We start from the raw sequence: 17,890 nt of genomic DNA, 5'->3' as shown, positions 1-17,890 counted from the left end.
ACTTGGGCGGGGCTGGGGAGGAATACTTACCTGGGACTACTTTGGAGGCTATTTAAACCACGCCCGAAGAGCAGCACACGCTTCGTGTTATTCTGCATCCAGCAGCGTAACGCTCACCGTGCCTGCAAGTCTGCATCCAGTCTTCTGCCACGCCCGCCTCGAGTTTGGAGCTCCTAGAAAAAGGGAGAAAGAAGGAGAAAAGGTTAGAACAAGAGCAATACCTTTTGATCTTTACCTGAATTCCCGATTCATCGCGCCTTCGAGCTGGAAGAAAAAAGTTATTTTATGCGCGTCGCCTCGCCTGTTGCAGCGCCGCGCTGAACTCACCGGCCTTCACTGCATCCTCCTGCATGTTCCCGCCGCACTCCGGCACCTAAGGAGAAGACAAGAACAGCAAGGTGAGCCAAGGGAATACACAGAGGAATACCCCCCATAGACTTACCTGATTTTACCATCGGGGGTACTATTCTTCTTCACGGGTCGGCACAGCTTCCACTGCATCCTAGCCGAACCCCGGCCCCTAAGGGGAAACAAAAGGACAGCAAGGTGAAACGAGGGACTAACAAGGGGAACTCTCCTCACCACAAAAGACTTACCTGATTTTACCGCTGGAGGCATTATTCCCCGAGACTTCATATTTTCTCTCAGCGCCTGAATAAGGGAGAAAGCAACAGGTTACATATGGACATTATTTTATCGAACTGTGTTGGATAATACAAATCCTTACCAGAACATTACCGGTTGCCACGAGGAACTCTTCAGTAAGGTCAAGCTGCAACCTGCAAGGAATCGGACAAGAGTGAAAGTCAGGCATTTTGAACTCTTACGAACTAAATACTTATGGCGTCTTGCCGAGAATATCGGAGTAAATATTGTCCTGGAACTCACCAATTCCTTCGAGCCAGTGAAGCAACTGGTTATCTACGCGCCCCTGTGCTCAATGCAGGATGGAGAGCTCATCTTTTCAAATCAGGTGAGACTATAAGAGGGGACATCCAAGGTGATCAGTGGGGAGAACAACGGGGAGGGGGGGGGGGATTTACGCTCAACTCTGCGGGTGGTTAATTCCCTTTCTCCACTTGCAGAAGAATATTCCTACGGGCCAAGCAAACAAAGCTAGGTGGGCCAGTCCGTCATCTCGGCCCTACGCGTCACATTGGTGGAGATCGCTCCAGTCCAGATCGACGCCTCTCTGGGAGCCAGGTGAGCATAACAATTAAATCCATGAGTTCATTTTTAAAGAACTGTTTAGTGTATTTAATAAACTGCCTGTGAACCAATCTTTCAGTGTGCTAGTGACTCGAGAAAGGAAGGCTATGGAGTAATTCTTAGATTAGCTGATTATTCATTTAATGTATTTTTGAAAAAATGAAAATTAAGTATTTTTATCCACTCTATTCAGACCCACGTAGTGTTGTCTGTATATTGATTTGCAAGTACCTCTGTTTTTCTGTGGGATTACAGGGAACCTTGATGTAGGCTAAAAGACAAGCTGGTAGCAGCAATTCTATTTGTAACATTTTTGTGTGGGAAGGTCCGTTTCTGTACGTCTTTCCTCCGTTTCCTGCTATGAGTCATCAACACACTCCACAGTTTCACTGCAGGATGATATTTATCGCCTCGACGTGGCCGAGGCAGATTTGGTACCCGGACCGTCTCATCCTGTCATCAAACTGGCAGTAGTGCTGAATATTCTTGCCAGTGAAGGAGGCGCAATCCTGCATAACGACCCGGGATCCCTGAACCTGAGGGCTTGGCTCCTGCAGCCCTAGAGTTTGGAGGATATGAGTTGCCAGTGGAAGCATTTTGCGGTCACAAAAGATTACCACAGACTCATCAAGGAGTTTCTCAAAGGACTTTTTAGATCTTTCCCGCTGGTGAAGACTCCTGCCACAGGGTGGGAACTCGGGTTCAGACAAGGCACATGGGGGGGGGGGGCCTTCAAGTCTCTGCATCAGGCCCTGCTCAAGTTTCTCTCGTGGAAAATGGCTTTCCTGGTGGCCATCGACTCAGCCAGAAGGGTAGGTGCGTTTCAGGCCCTATTCTCCAAACAACCATACCTGACTTTCCACTTATCGAGGGTGCTGCTACGTATGTACCCTTCTTTCATGCTGAAGGTTCCGTCTGAGTTCCACCTCAACAAGCCTTTTTTGTTACCTGTTTTTTTTCCTGAAACCTTCGTCTCTGGCGGAAAGGGCCTGGCACTCGCTGGACGTTGCTCGTGCCCTGAAGTTCTATGTGAAATGTATCAAGAGTTTTCAGAAGACTTTGCAAATGTTTTTGAACTTTGGTCCTGTTAATCATGGGAAGGCCTTGTCCAAGGCATCCATTTCAAGGTGGCTCTCTGGGTGCATCATGCACTGTCATCGGTTGGCAAACCCGACCGTTGTTCGGCTGTCCGAGAGCCGGCTCCACCAGAGCGCTCGCTGTGACGATGACGTTCCTGTCTGGTGTTCCCCTGCTCGACATCTGCAGGGCTGCTACGTGGAGGTCCACTTGCACCTTCATGAAATTCTACTGCATCGACAGGGATTCCAGGGAGGAGTCAGTCGACCAGGCAGTGCTACATGACCTGTTTGCTTGAGGTGAGTCTGTTCCAGGGGTAAGTGTAATTGCTTCTGTTGAGCCTTGCCACCTCCCGTGGTTGTGTAATGGTGTACTGCTATGAATTAGTTATTCATGAGCATGTGAATCCATGCTAGGCCCCATGCTGGAAAAGGTTTAAGTTTCTTACCTGTAACTATTGTTCTCCAGCATGGGTCTGGCATGGATTCACATGTGAACCCTCCCTCTGATTCCTCTGCGGCTCTTCTTGGCCCTACTGCCACTTTACGTGCTTACCAAATCTGAAGATGGCTGCCAGAGGAGAGGCTTAGGGAGAGGACTGTCATTGGATGGAGGCAGTATGACCCAGAGGACAGTGATTGATTTAAAGGAGAAAGACAGTTTGTAAGTGAAAGTGAAACTGTTTTTTTCTTTTACTGAGGGTTCCCAGCCTGACGACGGGGGAATATTCATGAGCATGTGAATTGTATTTGTTTAGTTGTGAAAGCGCTTATACACAAGTGAAGTGCTTCAAATCGCTTCACGGCGGGAAGGGAACAAGGGGATATCATCGTCATTCTTAGGCCTTGAAGATTCCCAATGATCTAACAATAATAAACATACTAGGCCAGAGACATTTCTACTGGTATAAGTGCGTGAAAAAGAGTGGGAGAGAGGGGAGGTGAGGGAGAAGGACATGGAGAGACAAAAAAAGGCTGGTCATCAGTGCACCTATGCATGAGTATTTCAGACACAACCAAGCTAGGGAGGGGAGACAGAGTGAGGACAGGACAGATGAACCTGATAGGACTAGTACATTCATGGTCGTGCAAGTGCGCAGACAGGATGTGCGAGGGAGGGGGGGGGGGAGTGTGCCAAGTCCAGCAGGGGACTGGGTTAAGTGTATAGTGGTTGCCACTCTTATGGAACATGTTCCAAGTGCAGTAGTGCAAAGCAGAGTGCAGAGCGCAGAGGCCCAGAGGAAAGTGCAGGACTGGCAAGGGACCCTGTGACCTGTGAGGTTCTGGAGGTGCACCAAGCGACCAGTCGGCGAACTGAGCAGGTTGGGGAAGAGAGCGAAGGAGGGAAGCAGGAGAGAAGAGAAAGGAGGTTAGCAGGGGAGAGGGAGAGAGAGAGAGAAAGAGGAAGAGAAGAGGATGGTCTTGAGGAGTTTCCAGAACTTAAGGAGGTCTGGCTCCAGACCGAGAGAGGCAGGGGGGCTGTTCCAGAGGGAGGCTCCTGCAGAGGATAAGGATCTACTCTCAAATCTCTATTTGGAATAACTGCTCACCTGCAGAGAGTTGGGCTCTGGAAGGAGTGTATTTAGGAAGAGTGCGTTGAAGATAGTAAGGGCCCCGGCCCCAGAAACCCTTGTGGACTATACAGAGGTACTTGAACTTGATCCTTACAGCCACAGGGAGCCAGTGGAGAGATGGAGTTCCTGGGCTTCAGGCCAAAGATAAGTCTTGCGGTTCTGTTCTGGATAAGTTGAAGAGGTCGGAGAGTAGAAGTAGGAAGATTGAGAAAGAGGCTGTTGTAGTAGTCCAGTCTGAAGAGAACCAGGGTTCTGGGGACAGTGAGCCTCTGGGGGAAGGTGAGAAAAGGTAGAATACCTCTGAGGAGGTGCAGATGGTAGTGGGACTTTTTGCACGTGTCCGAGACGTCTGAGTAGTGTCGAAGATGGCCCCCAGATGTTTTGCCTCACTAGTGGATGAGGGCGCAGGACCAAGGGTGGCTGGCCAGAGTGAAAGTAGGAAAGCGGGAGCAGCAATGGTCCCAATGAGGATGATCTCTCATCTTACTGGCATTAAGGCAGAGATCATTAGCAGCACACCAAGACTGGATTTCGCACAGACAATCACGAATGAGCGAGGAGGATGAAGAGGCCTGGGGTAGCCTGAAAGAGAGCTGTGTCATCCCCATAACACTGAAAGTTGGAGGTGAAGGCAGAGATCTTGTGGGCCAGAAGGACCATGTAGACATTTAAAAACCAGGGGAATAGATTAGCTCCCTGGGGGACATCAATAGTAGAGAGAGTGATAGCGAAGAGAAAGGACCCAAGTTCCACCTGGGAAGGACTGTCAGAGAGAAAGGATGCTAGCCATGCCAAGGCCTGATCAGTGATGCCCAGGGGATTACAGAGACGGGAGATCAGGATGTTGTGGTTTACCATATTGAACGCAGAGGAAAGGTCAAGAAGAATGAAGACAGAGGGAGAGTTAGAGTCAAGGTTTGAGAGCTGGTCTTCACGGGTGTTCAGGAGAGCAGTTTCCGTGCCTCTGGATGCTCTAAAGCCATACTGATGGTCATGGAGACAACCTACAGATTCAGTGTGGAGGGTAAACTGAGAGATTGCCAACTTCTCCAGGAGCTTTTCCTGCAAAGGAGTGATGGAGATCGGGTGATAGTTTGCCGGAATAGTAGGATCGGCAGAGGGTTTTTTGAGCAGAGGGTGCACAAGAGAATGCTTGAGAGAAGTGGGGAAACTTCCAGTAGCGAAGGAGAGGTTGCAAAGGTCTGCCAAGGCTGGAGTTAGAGAGTCAATGTTTTCCTTGATGATTTTGAAGAGGCAAAGGTCCTGTTTAGAAGAAGTTTTCATAGTCTGGACTTGTCTGGGGTGTGACAGGAGAGAGGGAGGAGAGAAGAAGGGGGGTGGTGGGGCGGCCGAGGGCGGCCCAAGAGATGATGGTGAATGAGTGGGTGCGGAGGAGAGAGAGGAAAAAATGTCCTGTGTTTTGGTGGCGAAGTGTGCAGCCCGGGCAGGGAAAGGGCCTGGGTGGGTGCAATAGAGGGTGAGGCAGCAGTAGGGTTGGCCAGTTCTATGCCAGACCCATGCTGGAGAGCAATAGGTACATGTAAGTAAATTAAACCTTACGCCACGTCTGGTACAGAAACTTGTAACACAGTTAATAGATTTTAGCTTTCTGCTCTTGATCAAAAACACTTGCTTGGGGTAAGCATTTTCTGCTTTTTTGGTGGTTTCTCTTCCATGATTCTTTCCTCATTTTCTCTGGTGCACAAGCATCTCTTCCTAGGCCTGTCGTTCCCCCCTGCCAGCCCTTATTGCAACAAATGAGGAAGAAGCTCAGAGACCTCTTTCCTGTGTCGCCTGGCTTCTATTTACATTGGGGTTCTGCTTTTGAGCGTGAACATCACTTGTTTGGGTGAAGTATTTTCAGCTTTTCGGGGTTTTCTCTTTCTCTCCTCCATGATTTTCTCCTCCATTTCTCCAGTGCACAAGCATCCCTTCTTAGGCCTGCCCCTCCCCCTGTCTGCCCTTATTGCAGCATATTAGTGCGTGCTAGAGCACGAGACCAGCACTCCCATCAGAGGCGCTCCCAGAGCAGCCTTGCTCGGGCAGCCGGCGAAACGCCACATGGCAAAGGGTGGGTCCCTATGGCAGCTCCCATCTCCTGTTAGTCCAAGGAGCCAAGCCGAGCCCGAAGCTGTCTGCAGCAACCTCCAGGTAAGAGATGACAACATGTGTTTCTTTAATGTAATAAAATGTACATAGCTGAAAGCTGCTTGGGGTTTGGTGGTTGTTAAAGTATACCCACTGTATTGTTGGCAGGTGCATATCTATTCCATAGCCACTGATTAAATCACGGTGAACTCTTAGAGCATAGACTCTTCTTGCCGGGCTCTGAAGCTAGCCAGTGTGCCGCATCTAGAGGAATTTTGGGGGTAGCAAATGTTGCACTTAGAAGAATTTTGAGGGTAAACAATATGTTGCACTTAAAAGAACTTGGCTTTTGGCAATGTGTTGCACTTGGATGAAATTGAAGGCAAGCCTACCTGAGACCACCCCTCTGCACCCTTCCACTACATGCACTTCTCAGTGATACTCTGTACAACACCTCTGCCATTAGCATGCAGCTATCCCCCACAATAACATTTCGGTCTAGCTGTTCACATAATGTCTCTCTCGCATACTCTGCAGTCTACCCTCAGCACCCATGCACTACTCTACGACACCCTGCACAGCACCTCTGCCTTTAGAATGCAGCTATCCCCATGATAAAATGTGTTCTAGCTGAACACATGTCTCTCACATACTCAAGACCGCCCTTAGAACTCACCCACTTCTATAAGACACTGTGCATAGCACCTCTTCCATTAGAATGCAGCTATGCCCCACAATAAAAATGTGGTCTAGCTGCACGTATAATATATCTTTCAAATATTCTCCAAACGACCTCTCTGCACCCACCCACATGCCTGCTCAACATGGGTGACTAGCAGGGACTTGGCCAGGCCTGCGTTCGTATTGTCTCAAATGCACAAACGCATTCTATAACTCTGACAAATTTCCAATACTTGGACTTCGGTCCACAAGAGCGTTCAACCTACAGTGTGTTGAAACTATGCCAATGGTGAAAGGTCCTATACAAATGCCCATTACATTACATTTCATTACATAATATACCTAATGAATATAAGAAACTAGGAAAAAGAAGCGTGTACTTGGCCAAATCACCCTCTCCCTTTTTGAGAAGGACCTGATGACATTCCAGTTTAACTTTATAAACTCAAAAGAACTGCAGTGTACAAGGTACAAATTGGTCCCTGAAGGTTCTGTGGAGCAGACCATGGAAGTTTAAAACATTTAGTAATGGATTGTGAAGACCTTTTAAGTGAACGTATACTGTGCTTCAGTCACATGATTCACAATCATGTGTTTGTTTTAAAAGAAGTGTTTTGGGCTAGGATTATTCAGGGCAGTTCCCTAACATTGATACATGCACTCTTGCATTTTCTGATGATTGGTTTGCTGGATTGAATACCTATGATCATGTCTAATATTGTTATTAATGGTATGTTGATCAGGGTGGTGGGGTGATTATTAGGGGGCTGATTGTGAGGACTTTTCTCAGCGAGTATTAGATTTGCTTGGTTTTTAGTTGAATTTATGGTTGAATTTTAATGAATGCATGAATTTTATGGTAAGGTATAATGTCTGAATTTTTACTTATGTATGTACTTCTTAGTGGCAAGATTATTGCATAGTTGTAGGATTTTCTTTTTAATCTGATTGTATTATGCATTTGATGTGTAAGGTTTAATGAAACCAAAATGTAATAATTAGGGTATATTGTTTTGTAATCTTTGACTTTGCACCTTGTAATTCTTGCAGTTCAGATCATGTTTACCTTCTGTTTAAGCAGTAATATTTGATATCCTTCCTGTGGCCCTGCTCTAAAGCAATCTGTGAAGTTTTGTGGGTGGAAGAAGGGGGGCATTGTTTTCTGTGCTTTTTGGGTTTGTCTTTTTTCTTCATTTTTAGGGCGTAAAGTTAATTGGTATGCTACATACCTGTTGGGCTGGCAGTTTTTTTGTAGGCAGATCAAAAGAATGTCAGGCTACTCTGGAGTAGGTCAAATATATATGGCAGTTTTTTTGTAGGCAGATCAAAAGAATGTCAGGCTACTCTGGAGTAGGTAAAATATATAATGTGTGTGATAGTTTGAGATATGTAATGAAAAACTGTATGCTGCTGCTCCAGAAAGGACCAGAGGTCAGCTTTAACTCAGAAAATCTCATAAGTATTAAGATAACTTCTATTTTCTAGGATAGCACCAGCTGTGCTTCGCCAGGCCTCTTATGGAACCATAAAAATTGGCACATATCACAGTTTGAAGAGACTGGTTGTTGAACATCCAGAGGGTGAGTGATTGTTGTCTACATCAGTTTTGAAAATTGCTTAAATGAAAATATGATCCTGCATTTGAATGAACAGTTTATGAAGCTCCCTCCATTTTTATGAACCTTATCACCATTGGCTGTTTGGTATAGTGACTGCAGTATGCATGTGCAGTTTTCTGCCCTTTGGCATATTGTCCTTTCTCCTGGAGGCACTTTGTGTACTAAGGTACAACAGTCACCAAACCTCCTTCCTGCCCCAACCTCCTGCTTGACAAACCAAGGCTGACACGTTTTTCATTTTAAGGATAAATCATAATTTCTACCTGGTTTTCCATTATTTGTAATGATTTCTAATTTCTGTATTTGCCACTGCATCTGCTTGATGTTAGACTGTAGATCGTGCGGCAGCCAGATGCCCCTCTTTATCCACTCCCACACATCATCAGTCATCAGAGGGTACTGGTCCCTCATTTTCCATGCCCCATGATCGGTGGTACCCTCTAAACGAATGCCGTACTGAAATCGGCTTGGAATTGAAGGACTCCTCTATCAGAAAAGGCATTCGATTGTACTATGTGAGGGATTCATCCTTTGTAGGCTTTTACTCAAAATTCCCAAAAGGTTCTTTCCTTTATTCTTTTTCCAAACATTCATGGATGCAGTGGTATGTTCTAAAGCAACACACTGTCATTAGATGTCGTTTTCAGTTCCTGCACCAAGCAAAGGTCCCTCTAATTATTTTTCCCTAAGTGCGGAAATGCTTAGCTTTCGTGCGCACATTGTTTTCCATGTGTGCAACTGAACTACGAGGTAAGCCGCTTTGTGAGCATGCATAGTTAGGTGAGCCACCATCTCCAGAGGTTGGAAGGGAATTTCCCCTTCCCAACCACTGCAATTCTTTATAAATCAGTGTCTTATATTGTGACTATAAGGCGAGCTCATCAACCAGTCCAAGACATCAAGATATGCCATAGTACCTACCAAAAGTACTCCTTTGCAGAGAAAAAAACTTGTATGCACAAAAAAGCTTTGTATGCTCAGGATAAACAATAGGTTTATTTGTGACTATTAATTTGTCGACACTGCATTTGAGACAATGAAGAAAGTGTCTAATACTATTGGGGCAAAAACTCATGTTTATTAAGAAAAAAAGGCAAATCTCGCTCATCACTGATGCAGCTGCCAACAAATTCAGACAGGATACTATTTTTGTAAATGGAATAATGGCAACTAAAAGGAATGTGTCAAAACTTGACAATAAGAATTCATGTGCCACTTTAATGAAGTAATTCAAGGCCAGGAGAACATGCCTCATAATTTGTGTAAGGATGATGATTGTGTGAGAAGAACTGCACCACAGAATATGATTATCCGAATTCCTGGGCCTCGGCTTGCTATTCACATTACGTGATCCAGTGAGTTGTGACAACATTTGCTCAAAACCAGCCTTACAGCTAAGAGGCATATACACCATCCATTGTTACTCCCTAAAAACAGGAAAATGTGCCCAACAAGAAACCATGAACATATAGGAGCCTACCCTTGCTTCTACCCACAAAGTTCCACTCATATTTTTTCGAATCAGTGACCAGCAGAGCAGTCGCACTGGCAGGAAGTAGAATAATACTACTGCCCAATATCAAGATGAATTTGAAGGGGAAAGAACATATTTTATAACCATGAAACATCCCTACTGCTAATTACTTTCTCACTCCCTGAAAAATCATTTGATTTCTAGTTGGGAATTAAACTATATCATAGCCCTCCTTGTAATCCTGACCTAGGAAGTGATATGACGGGGTACATAATACAGCTTATAGTTTTGCTCACCCTTCCTCACCACAGCCTAGACCAAATTCAACAAGAGTCTTACTGAGATTTCGTCTGGAGCACCATTGAAGAAAATCACATATATTTGCCTTTTAAGTCAATAGCAAAAATGCTCACAGGTACAGCTTCTTTAACTAGGGACGCCTCTTCTGAAATTCACTTATCAGTTGAACAAGATGCATGGAAAAAACACAAACACATGATGATATTGAAAAGCCCTCAGCCGCTGAGCATAGAAAGGAACAAAAGCTGCAGTTTCCTAGACTGTTACTAGAGTTCATATCTTTTAGCAATCAAACACATTTCTCTCAATGTACTGCCAAAACGTCTGATTTGGTCGTTGAACATTGCTGATGTGTTATTCACCTTGAAGGAGTGTTCTCCTGTGCCCTTCCATCTGTACCTCACGCTGGCTCCTGTGCTAGCCTCCAGTAGCATGTGACAGGGCTCTGTAACAGGTGAGGGATTGTAGCAGTAACACACTAACATATATTTGCATACCCACAGTACTTTGCAAGCAAAACATATTTAAAAACCTATTATGTGCAGTTTAAGAAAATGCCATGAATCTGTATGTGCACAATTACTATAAAGTGCATTCACAATTGTTTGCAACATACTGCACCTTTAAATTGTTGGTTAGGATTATAAAAATGCTCAATGGAACTGTGTCTGTCTAGCGGCGAGTTAGCATATAATTTGTGAAGGCCCATGGAACTCTGAAAACTTGGAAAGGCTATAGATTGTGTGAAAAGCATTCTAGTTAGGACTATCTGATGCAGTAATACTATATACGAATAATGCCAGCCAAAGTCCATACTCATCACCCCTTGCAGGCCAAGTAAATTATATTGCAATGTTGCTCTCCGCTTATAGGGTAATGTTTGCAACGCTAAAGTAAGAGATGCTGAGTATGACATTTGCCTACTCAAAATCCTTAGAGGGCAAATTAATAAATATTTGAGTTTTATAATGCATTAACTTGCAGGGGTACAGCTTCCAAGTGCTTGTTAGACATATGTACAAAAAATAGGAAGCATGGGATGAGGTTACACATCCAAGTAGCCTGGTGACTTACACTCAGTATCTGATATTTGAGCTGATAGTTGGTTCACATAGTCTGGGTGACGCTTTTGCTAAGGCACCAAAGGTACCATGAGTAATAAAGGTACTTGTGCTTAAACATCATGCATATTATAAGAAACATAAAACAAGTGAATGTAGTTACAAGTCTGGTAACCTTTAGCAGAGTCAAGGCAGGCAGAGTCAAGATTGTCTGGTAATATCTGAATAAGGCCTGGGGCGGACGTGAGAGTCATAAGGTGTAAGTGTGGTAGAGTCAAGTATAGTAGTCCTGGGCGGGAAGGGGAGATAATTCAGTTATGCGTGCAGGTATTTAGTTATATCTTCTGTTCATGGAGTTAATTTTCCATATTAGTTTTTAACCTTTTGTGGGTGTATTCTACATTAAGGGTTTTAGGGTTTTTAAGGTCAAGCTTGCATAGTAGGGTCAGATAAATAGGCTAGACCAGAATATAAAGACTAGTGAATATAATTTATCTTCATTTGGAGAGAAAGCAAATATTGGGTACCTGCTCTGGCCTTATTAAGTCTTTTTGAATAGGTGGGAATTTTCTGTGTGTGTTCAGTGCTAATATTCTTGTGAGTGGCACCAAGAAAGAAGCTGGGCAAGCGCACATGCGCACAGCTTGGAGGGAACATTGGCAGCAAGATATTCTTCTAGCATTTTAAGATGACCGCTACCAAAAACTGATTTGTCCTTTTCAGGTCCCATTAAGTGGGACACTGGCAGATTATCTGAGGATCTTTTTTGGAATTGGCCCTTCTGAGTGCAATAGTAGAGATAAACATGGCTTTCTCATCCTAGTTTACCATTATCATTTATCACCATATTGTATTGTAATTTAGGTTTATCCCATTTGTTCTGGCCCACCAACACAGATTAGGAATTGACTGCCCTAAGCCTCTTCCGAAAACGTGCATAATATCTGGTATCTGCCATTGCACCCAGGCCATTAATGTCACTGGTGTAAGTACCTTATATGGAGATTGCCATCTCATACTCTTTCCAGTGCACATTCTAACCTTGTCCCCTTGGTTTGCTCTAGCAGGGTCCATATGCCATTGGTGCTTCTTAGCTTAAACCCAGTTGCTTTAATCACCCAGTGTCCTCACGTGTAGAGACTGCTGTGATGAATCCAGGGAATTCTTCCTTGTCACTGAAGGGGTAACCATTCCCTATGGGACTAGGGAGGTGATGCAAAACCATTACTAGGGAACCGGGCAAGCCGGATCTGACTGTGGGTGATTTTCCCCCTCCCCCTTTGGGGACAAGAAATGCCCAAGTAAGTGTTGTATTACGCCCAATCCAAAATATGTTTTGGTTACTTGGGGGGAGGGGAGGGTTGAACTGGGCAGTAAGGTATGGGGGGCTCTTTAAGAGGGGAAGGTGTGGTTTCTGACCCAGACTTTTTTTCCACCTGTTTGTGGAGTACAGAACCATTGCATTCTCACCTTTGGTTCCCAGGCGATACATAAAGTACCCTGGAAGTCAATAATGGGAAAGCAAGAAATGCCTGTCTGCACAACACAGAGGAGGGAGTCCCGTCCTGACAGGAAGAATGAGAAGGAGGAACCACTTCATCAACGTGTTGGTCGCCTCGAGGAGGACTGCAGAACGTTGCCGCTTGTTGCAAGGCATAGAATCCGGTAAGCCTGCTACTGCAGCATCAAAGTCCTGCGGAAGCTACGTTGAGAACCCATCAGTCCTGAATTGGAGAAACCTCAGAGAAGCCTGACCATGCAGACCGAAGCCAGTTCTGAGACATGCAACTGCGCTTGCCAGAGACACGGAAGCCCTGGATGAGCACTGCTGATGAAACAAAGGTACACAACCTCGTACCAAGAGAGGGTGGTGAGTCCACCACAGAGCACACACCGGGCTAAGAATCGGAATAACCCACAAAGGGGTGAAGAAACTGAAAAAGGAAGGTTGAGAAAGCTGCAAACCCACACAGAGCTGAGAGTCCAAATAACCCATGAAGGGGTTAAGAGGCTGATATAAGGAAGGTTGAGAATGTCACAAGTGGGGCTGAGAGTCCATATAGCCAACAAAGGGAAGAAGGAAACTGATGGAGACAGGAAAGCTGAGTAGGCCTATAGTCTGGTTTGGACTGAGAGTCAAAAGACCCCACAAGGGGATAAGAAAAGCACTTTACCCATCGAAGCTGACGAGCCCAGGCCGGTCTATAACCACGTCCACAATTCGAATAAGAGGAAACAAAGAAGGTACTGCAAGACACCAAACATTGCCAAAATAGGTGAGAACTTATCGAGTATTGTCGGGAAGACCTCCAAGTTACACAGAGGAAAATACATCCTGAGGGACTGGATAAGTGTTGAAGTGTTTGTTTCCTTGTGGCAAAAAGGTCTCCTTAGTAAGTTCAGAGAGTGATTGTTTGTTGTTTTAGACTAGGACTGGCCCAGGGCCATGGCCAGAAAAAGACATTGGGAACTCTATTTAGGTGAGAGTCTGAAACCAGCCACCAGAAGACCATGTATAGGGGCAGTGAAACATGCTTAGTCCAACGTATGTTGAATTTTAGTGGTAGGGTGAGCATATTATAGACTAGCTTTTGGTCAGAGGACAGAATTTATGTGGCTAGGAAATGCCTCATCAAAGGACAAGATTAATTTGCTTGTTTTCATCTCTACAAAATTCCACTTTAATAAATGCCTACACGCGTTTCACTCTTCGGCCACTAATCCTATATGTGGACCTTACGTGAGCTTCTTCGGTGCTCTTCGATATGTCCTTCAATTTCCTTTCTGCATATCCTTTAATTTGAATTGTATAATGAACCTTCCTGCGTTTTGTTTACTGCGTGTAATTCCTTGTTTCCATTACAAAACGTATTTATCTGTATTCCGCACATTCGTACTTGTATAATGTCCCAATTACTTCATTATTCCAGGCCTTATTCTTGCGTTAGACCACATAGCATGATAACCGCTTGGTTTTTGGTTTAATTTCATTGCACTTAAGGTCAATTTTCTTTCAGAATCTATATGCACCAACTTCTCAATGTTCACCTTTATGCAAACCCGACCCATCAATTTTAAACTTTGGTAACAAAATGAAAATAACATAACTCTGAACATAAAATTGTTGACCTGTTGAAATGTCCTACAAACCTACATTTGGTTAAACCCTCTTTACCCAGTTCCCTCCTCCCTTAATGTTTAGCAATGGACCCTTCTACATCCATTCCTGTTCGTTACAGCATCGAAACATTTATCAGCCATCCATTTTGCCTTATAAAAAAATGTCAGTCTCCTGTACGTATTCCTGAAAAGGGAGCCATACTTGTACAAATCTCTGAAAGCTTCCATTAGCAAGTGCAGTTATTTATTCCACGGCCAATACTCTCCATATCTACACCCACCACTTCCAATATTGTGCCAGTGTTAATCTGGCTGCATTCAATAAATGTGTACGTAAATCTTCCCTTATTCCCCCATTACATTTTCCAGAGCCAGAACTCCATAATCCATGGGTAGTTGAACACGGGTTATGGCTTGAATGTGTCCCAATATCTCCTTCCAATGAATTTGCGCTTTTGGGCATGTCCACCAAATGTGACCTAGACAACCTATTTCCCCACATTCCCTCCAACATAACTGTGAAGAGGTAGATGTGATCCTGTTAATTATCAATCGTGTGAGGTACCAACGATAGAAGATCTCATGTGCCATTTCCCTGAAGCAGTACATTTAGAGGACTTGTGCACAGTTTCCTAAATACATTCCCAGGACTCACTCCTCTGATATGCTCATCCCTAACTCAAGTTCCCATCTTTCCATATAGGGCAATCGATCTGCAGGGGGGGAAGGCCCAGCTATTAATTTATATAACTTGGTACTACCAAACTGAGTTCCCTCTTTCCTAGATATCTGAAGACCATAAGGTGTCCTGCTACTCACCAGTTATATCGCTTTATTAGTTATCCAGAGTCTTATCTGAGTAGGGCTGGGTGATATTTTGAGTTTTGGAGATATAGCAATATATTTTCAAAATCGATATAGAATGAGACAATATCGTTAACATAGAGATATAAACATTTATACATTATTGCTTATACTATTTGTTTTATTTACATTTTGATATTTACACAGCTGTGTGTATTCTCAAATGGGAAGAGGAACCCTGTATTTGCGCTTTATTTTGATTAAATGTCTTAAGGTGTTTGACACATCTCACATAGTTGGCTTACACCTGAGCATTTAACCCACATCCACAATATTGAATCGCCATTCAGTCCAAAAATATTGAGATGTTGAGATGACTTTTGGCCAATATCACCCAGACCTTTGAGTGTACCTAAAACATTCCTGGTCCCGAGAGGTTAGCTCAGAGGCAACGTGCTCGCCTTGGAAGCAAGGCGACACAGAGCAACACAGGTTCAAATCCTGGGTCCTCGTTTAGAAAACCTCTGGGTATTAAGCGTGTTATAAATAACCTATCATATCATTGAAAATTTTGTCTTTCCTAAAATGTTAAAGGATTCCCATCCCTATAATAGGTCTGCTATGGCTATGTTTGCATTTCTTTCCCACTCATCTTAATAACCCATATTCATTTCTGGTGAGAACCCTGGGTTATGAACAATTAGCAAGTAAGGACCCAGTCCTGGAGTTATGCCACAGAATCTCAATCCTCAACATCACTTTTGTAACAAGCATATTTGTTCGATTATCGCAGATCCACTACCTCCAACCTTCAGTTGTGATCAGGCATTGCTCTATGCCTTTGGAGTTCTGCTTCCTTCCTCCTATCTACACTTCATACTCTCTCAGCAGAATCAGATATGTGGTCGGGGCAGGTGTCGCCCCTTCCCACATGGTTCACGTCTGTCTCAGACTCGTTGCCTCCCGCGACCAACCTTTGTCACTTTTTATTGCTTCGAGTTCCATCCAGGACATGTATGTGTCAAATGCACCGAAATCTCTGTAGCAGCTAATCGGGAGATATCCCAGGCAGGAAAAGGGGGTTGGGGAACAGGATCAGCTGACCCTCGGTTTCACTCACGGCAAGGGTTCTCACCTCAATTTAGCTGGGTCCATCTTGTGCGTTCAGATTTCCCTTGCTATCTATCTGTCTCCAGAGGCACCATCTGTTTCTCCTGCGTCCGGTCAATCCACTGTCAGTAGCCAAATGCCAGTAAGAGAGGAGCGGGATCTCGACCCCTCTTTTTGATGGGAGGTTGTGGGGTTTTCAGCATTCTTGACCTTCACTGCTAGTATGGCTCACTCATTTCACCTTGCAGGCACCATTTTGAATCCCCGTTTTGAGATCTCCGTTGAGTCTGTGGCAGACCAGTTTTTATGGGGAACAAAACTCAAACAGCATATCACCGGGGGTTTTCGAATGTCATTGTTGTGGAGTGAGTGTAATTAGCTCCATCTCCCAGTGCCCGGGACTCCTGTAGGCACAGGATTTACGGAGCCAGAAGAGGAAGTTTATACGTGCCTTCCCTTGTTGGCCCCGCCCCAATAAGGTCAATTTTCTAAGGTAAGATGTTTGTGATCCAAAATCTCAATGAGATCTTAGAGAATTGTACTTGTACTATTTGCACTAATGCGGTTCTTAATGTGAAATCAGTCTGACCCTCTAGTGAATTCCTGCAACTGGCATATAATCAGACGGAACCAGAGCATAATGGTTGACAGCAGGCAATACATCCTTCCCAATCACACACTTTTCGGTGCTTCCAGGCGAAGCAGTGGACTTCTTGTACAACTTAATCAAGTTTTTGCTTTCTATGGCCTTTCACTCATAAGTAATCCATTTGCTGTGAGAGGAGTTTTTTTTCTTTTCAATCCCATGACTACTACTTGGCACATTTCCAAGTAAGCCAAAGCAACACATTTTCAATGAATGCTGCACTCTTCTGGGTTCTCGCTTGAGAATGTTGATTCCGTAGGTAGGCACATGGGAAATAAATGGCATGTCATTACTGAGGACGACTTCTCATCTCGCATTTAGAGCGAGACCTGGTTTATGGCTATATTAAGAAATCTGGGTATGACCCTCCTTCATTTTTTAATGTCAAGAAATTACTGTTTCTTCTGTATTTTCAGAAAGGGATGGAAAAGGCAGTTTAAATGAAATTCAAGGCCACAAAGACCGCAGAGATTAGGTTGTGTGGAGGGAAGAAAGTCCTACCAGTGGCACTCCCAATTTTCCAGGCGGACCTAAAGGATGCAGACCCTTAAATTCCAAGAGGGGGCGACCAAGATGAAAAAGCCCCCTACAGTGCCAGAGGACCCTGAATCAGAATCCAGGAGCCCCCCCTGATCCGTCACTCTGGGTGTCCTCCTTTTGGCCCTTTTTTCTTGGTCCTCTGCCTGTCCCTGTAACAAAGGTTAAGAATCTCGGTATTACCCTCTCTGCTTCACTGTCTATTAATGATCCAGTCTCAGCTGTGTGCAAAGTGGGTCATTTCCATCTTAAGATACTGAAGAAGGTTCTACCGCTTCTGCCAGTTTCTCTCCATCCCCCAGTTGTTGCTGCCATGGTGCTCAGCCAACTGGACTACTGTAATTCATTATATCTGGCGCAACCTAAAGGCTTAGTCCAGCGGCTTCAGCGCCTGCAAAATCTGGTTGCACGCACTGCTACTGACTCTTCCATATGGGGCACATATCAACCCGGTACTTCGTACTCTACACTGGCTCCCTGTTGGTCAGAGAGTGGAGTTCAAATCTCTGTGCATTGTGCACCGATCAATCCATGGACTGGGGCAGAATATCTCCAGTCCAAGTTTATTCGCTATCTCCCCTCCCGTTCGCT

At 44.6% G+C, this 17,890-nt stretch overlaps 1 protein-coding gene across 2 annotated transcripts in view; it reads left to right on the top strand.

The window, feature by feature from the left end:
* Window positions 1-17,890, top strand: part of SLC25A30 (solute carrier family 25 member 30) — an 852,298-nt gene that overhangs the window by 244,204 nt on the left and 590,204 nt on the right. For both annotated transcript variants that reach the window (XM_069640062.1, XM_069640063.1), the window contains one exon: window positions 8,114-8,208. In XM_069640062.1, coding sequence (XP_069496163.1) covers window positions 8,114-8,208 — 95 coding nt within the window. The remainder of the gene's footprint in view (window positions 1-8,113; window positions 8,209-17,890) is intronic.

This window comes from Ambystoma mexicanum, chromosome 7q, assembly GCF_040938575.1.
Source record: "Ambystoma mexicanum isolate Mex_15411 chromosome 7q, UKY_AmexF1_1, whole genome shotgun sequence".
Classification (NCBI taxonomy): domain Eukaryota; kingdom Metazoa; phylum Chordata; class Amphibia; order Caudata; family Ambystomatidae; genus Ambystoma; species Ambystoma mexicanum.
This window is presented reverse-complemented; position numbering and strand designations above follow the sequence as displayed.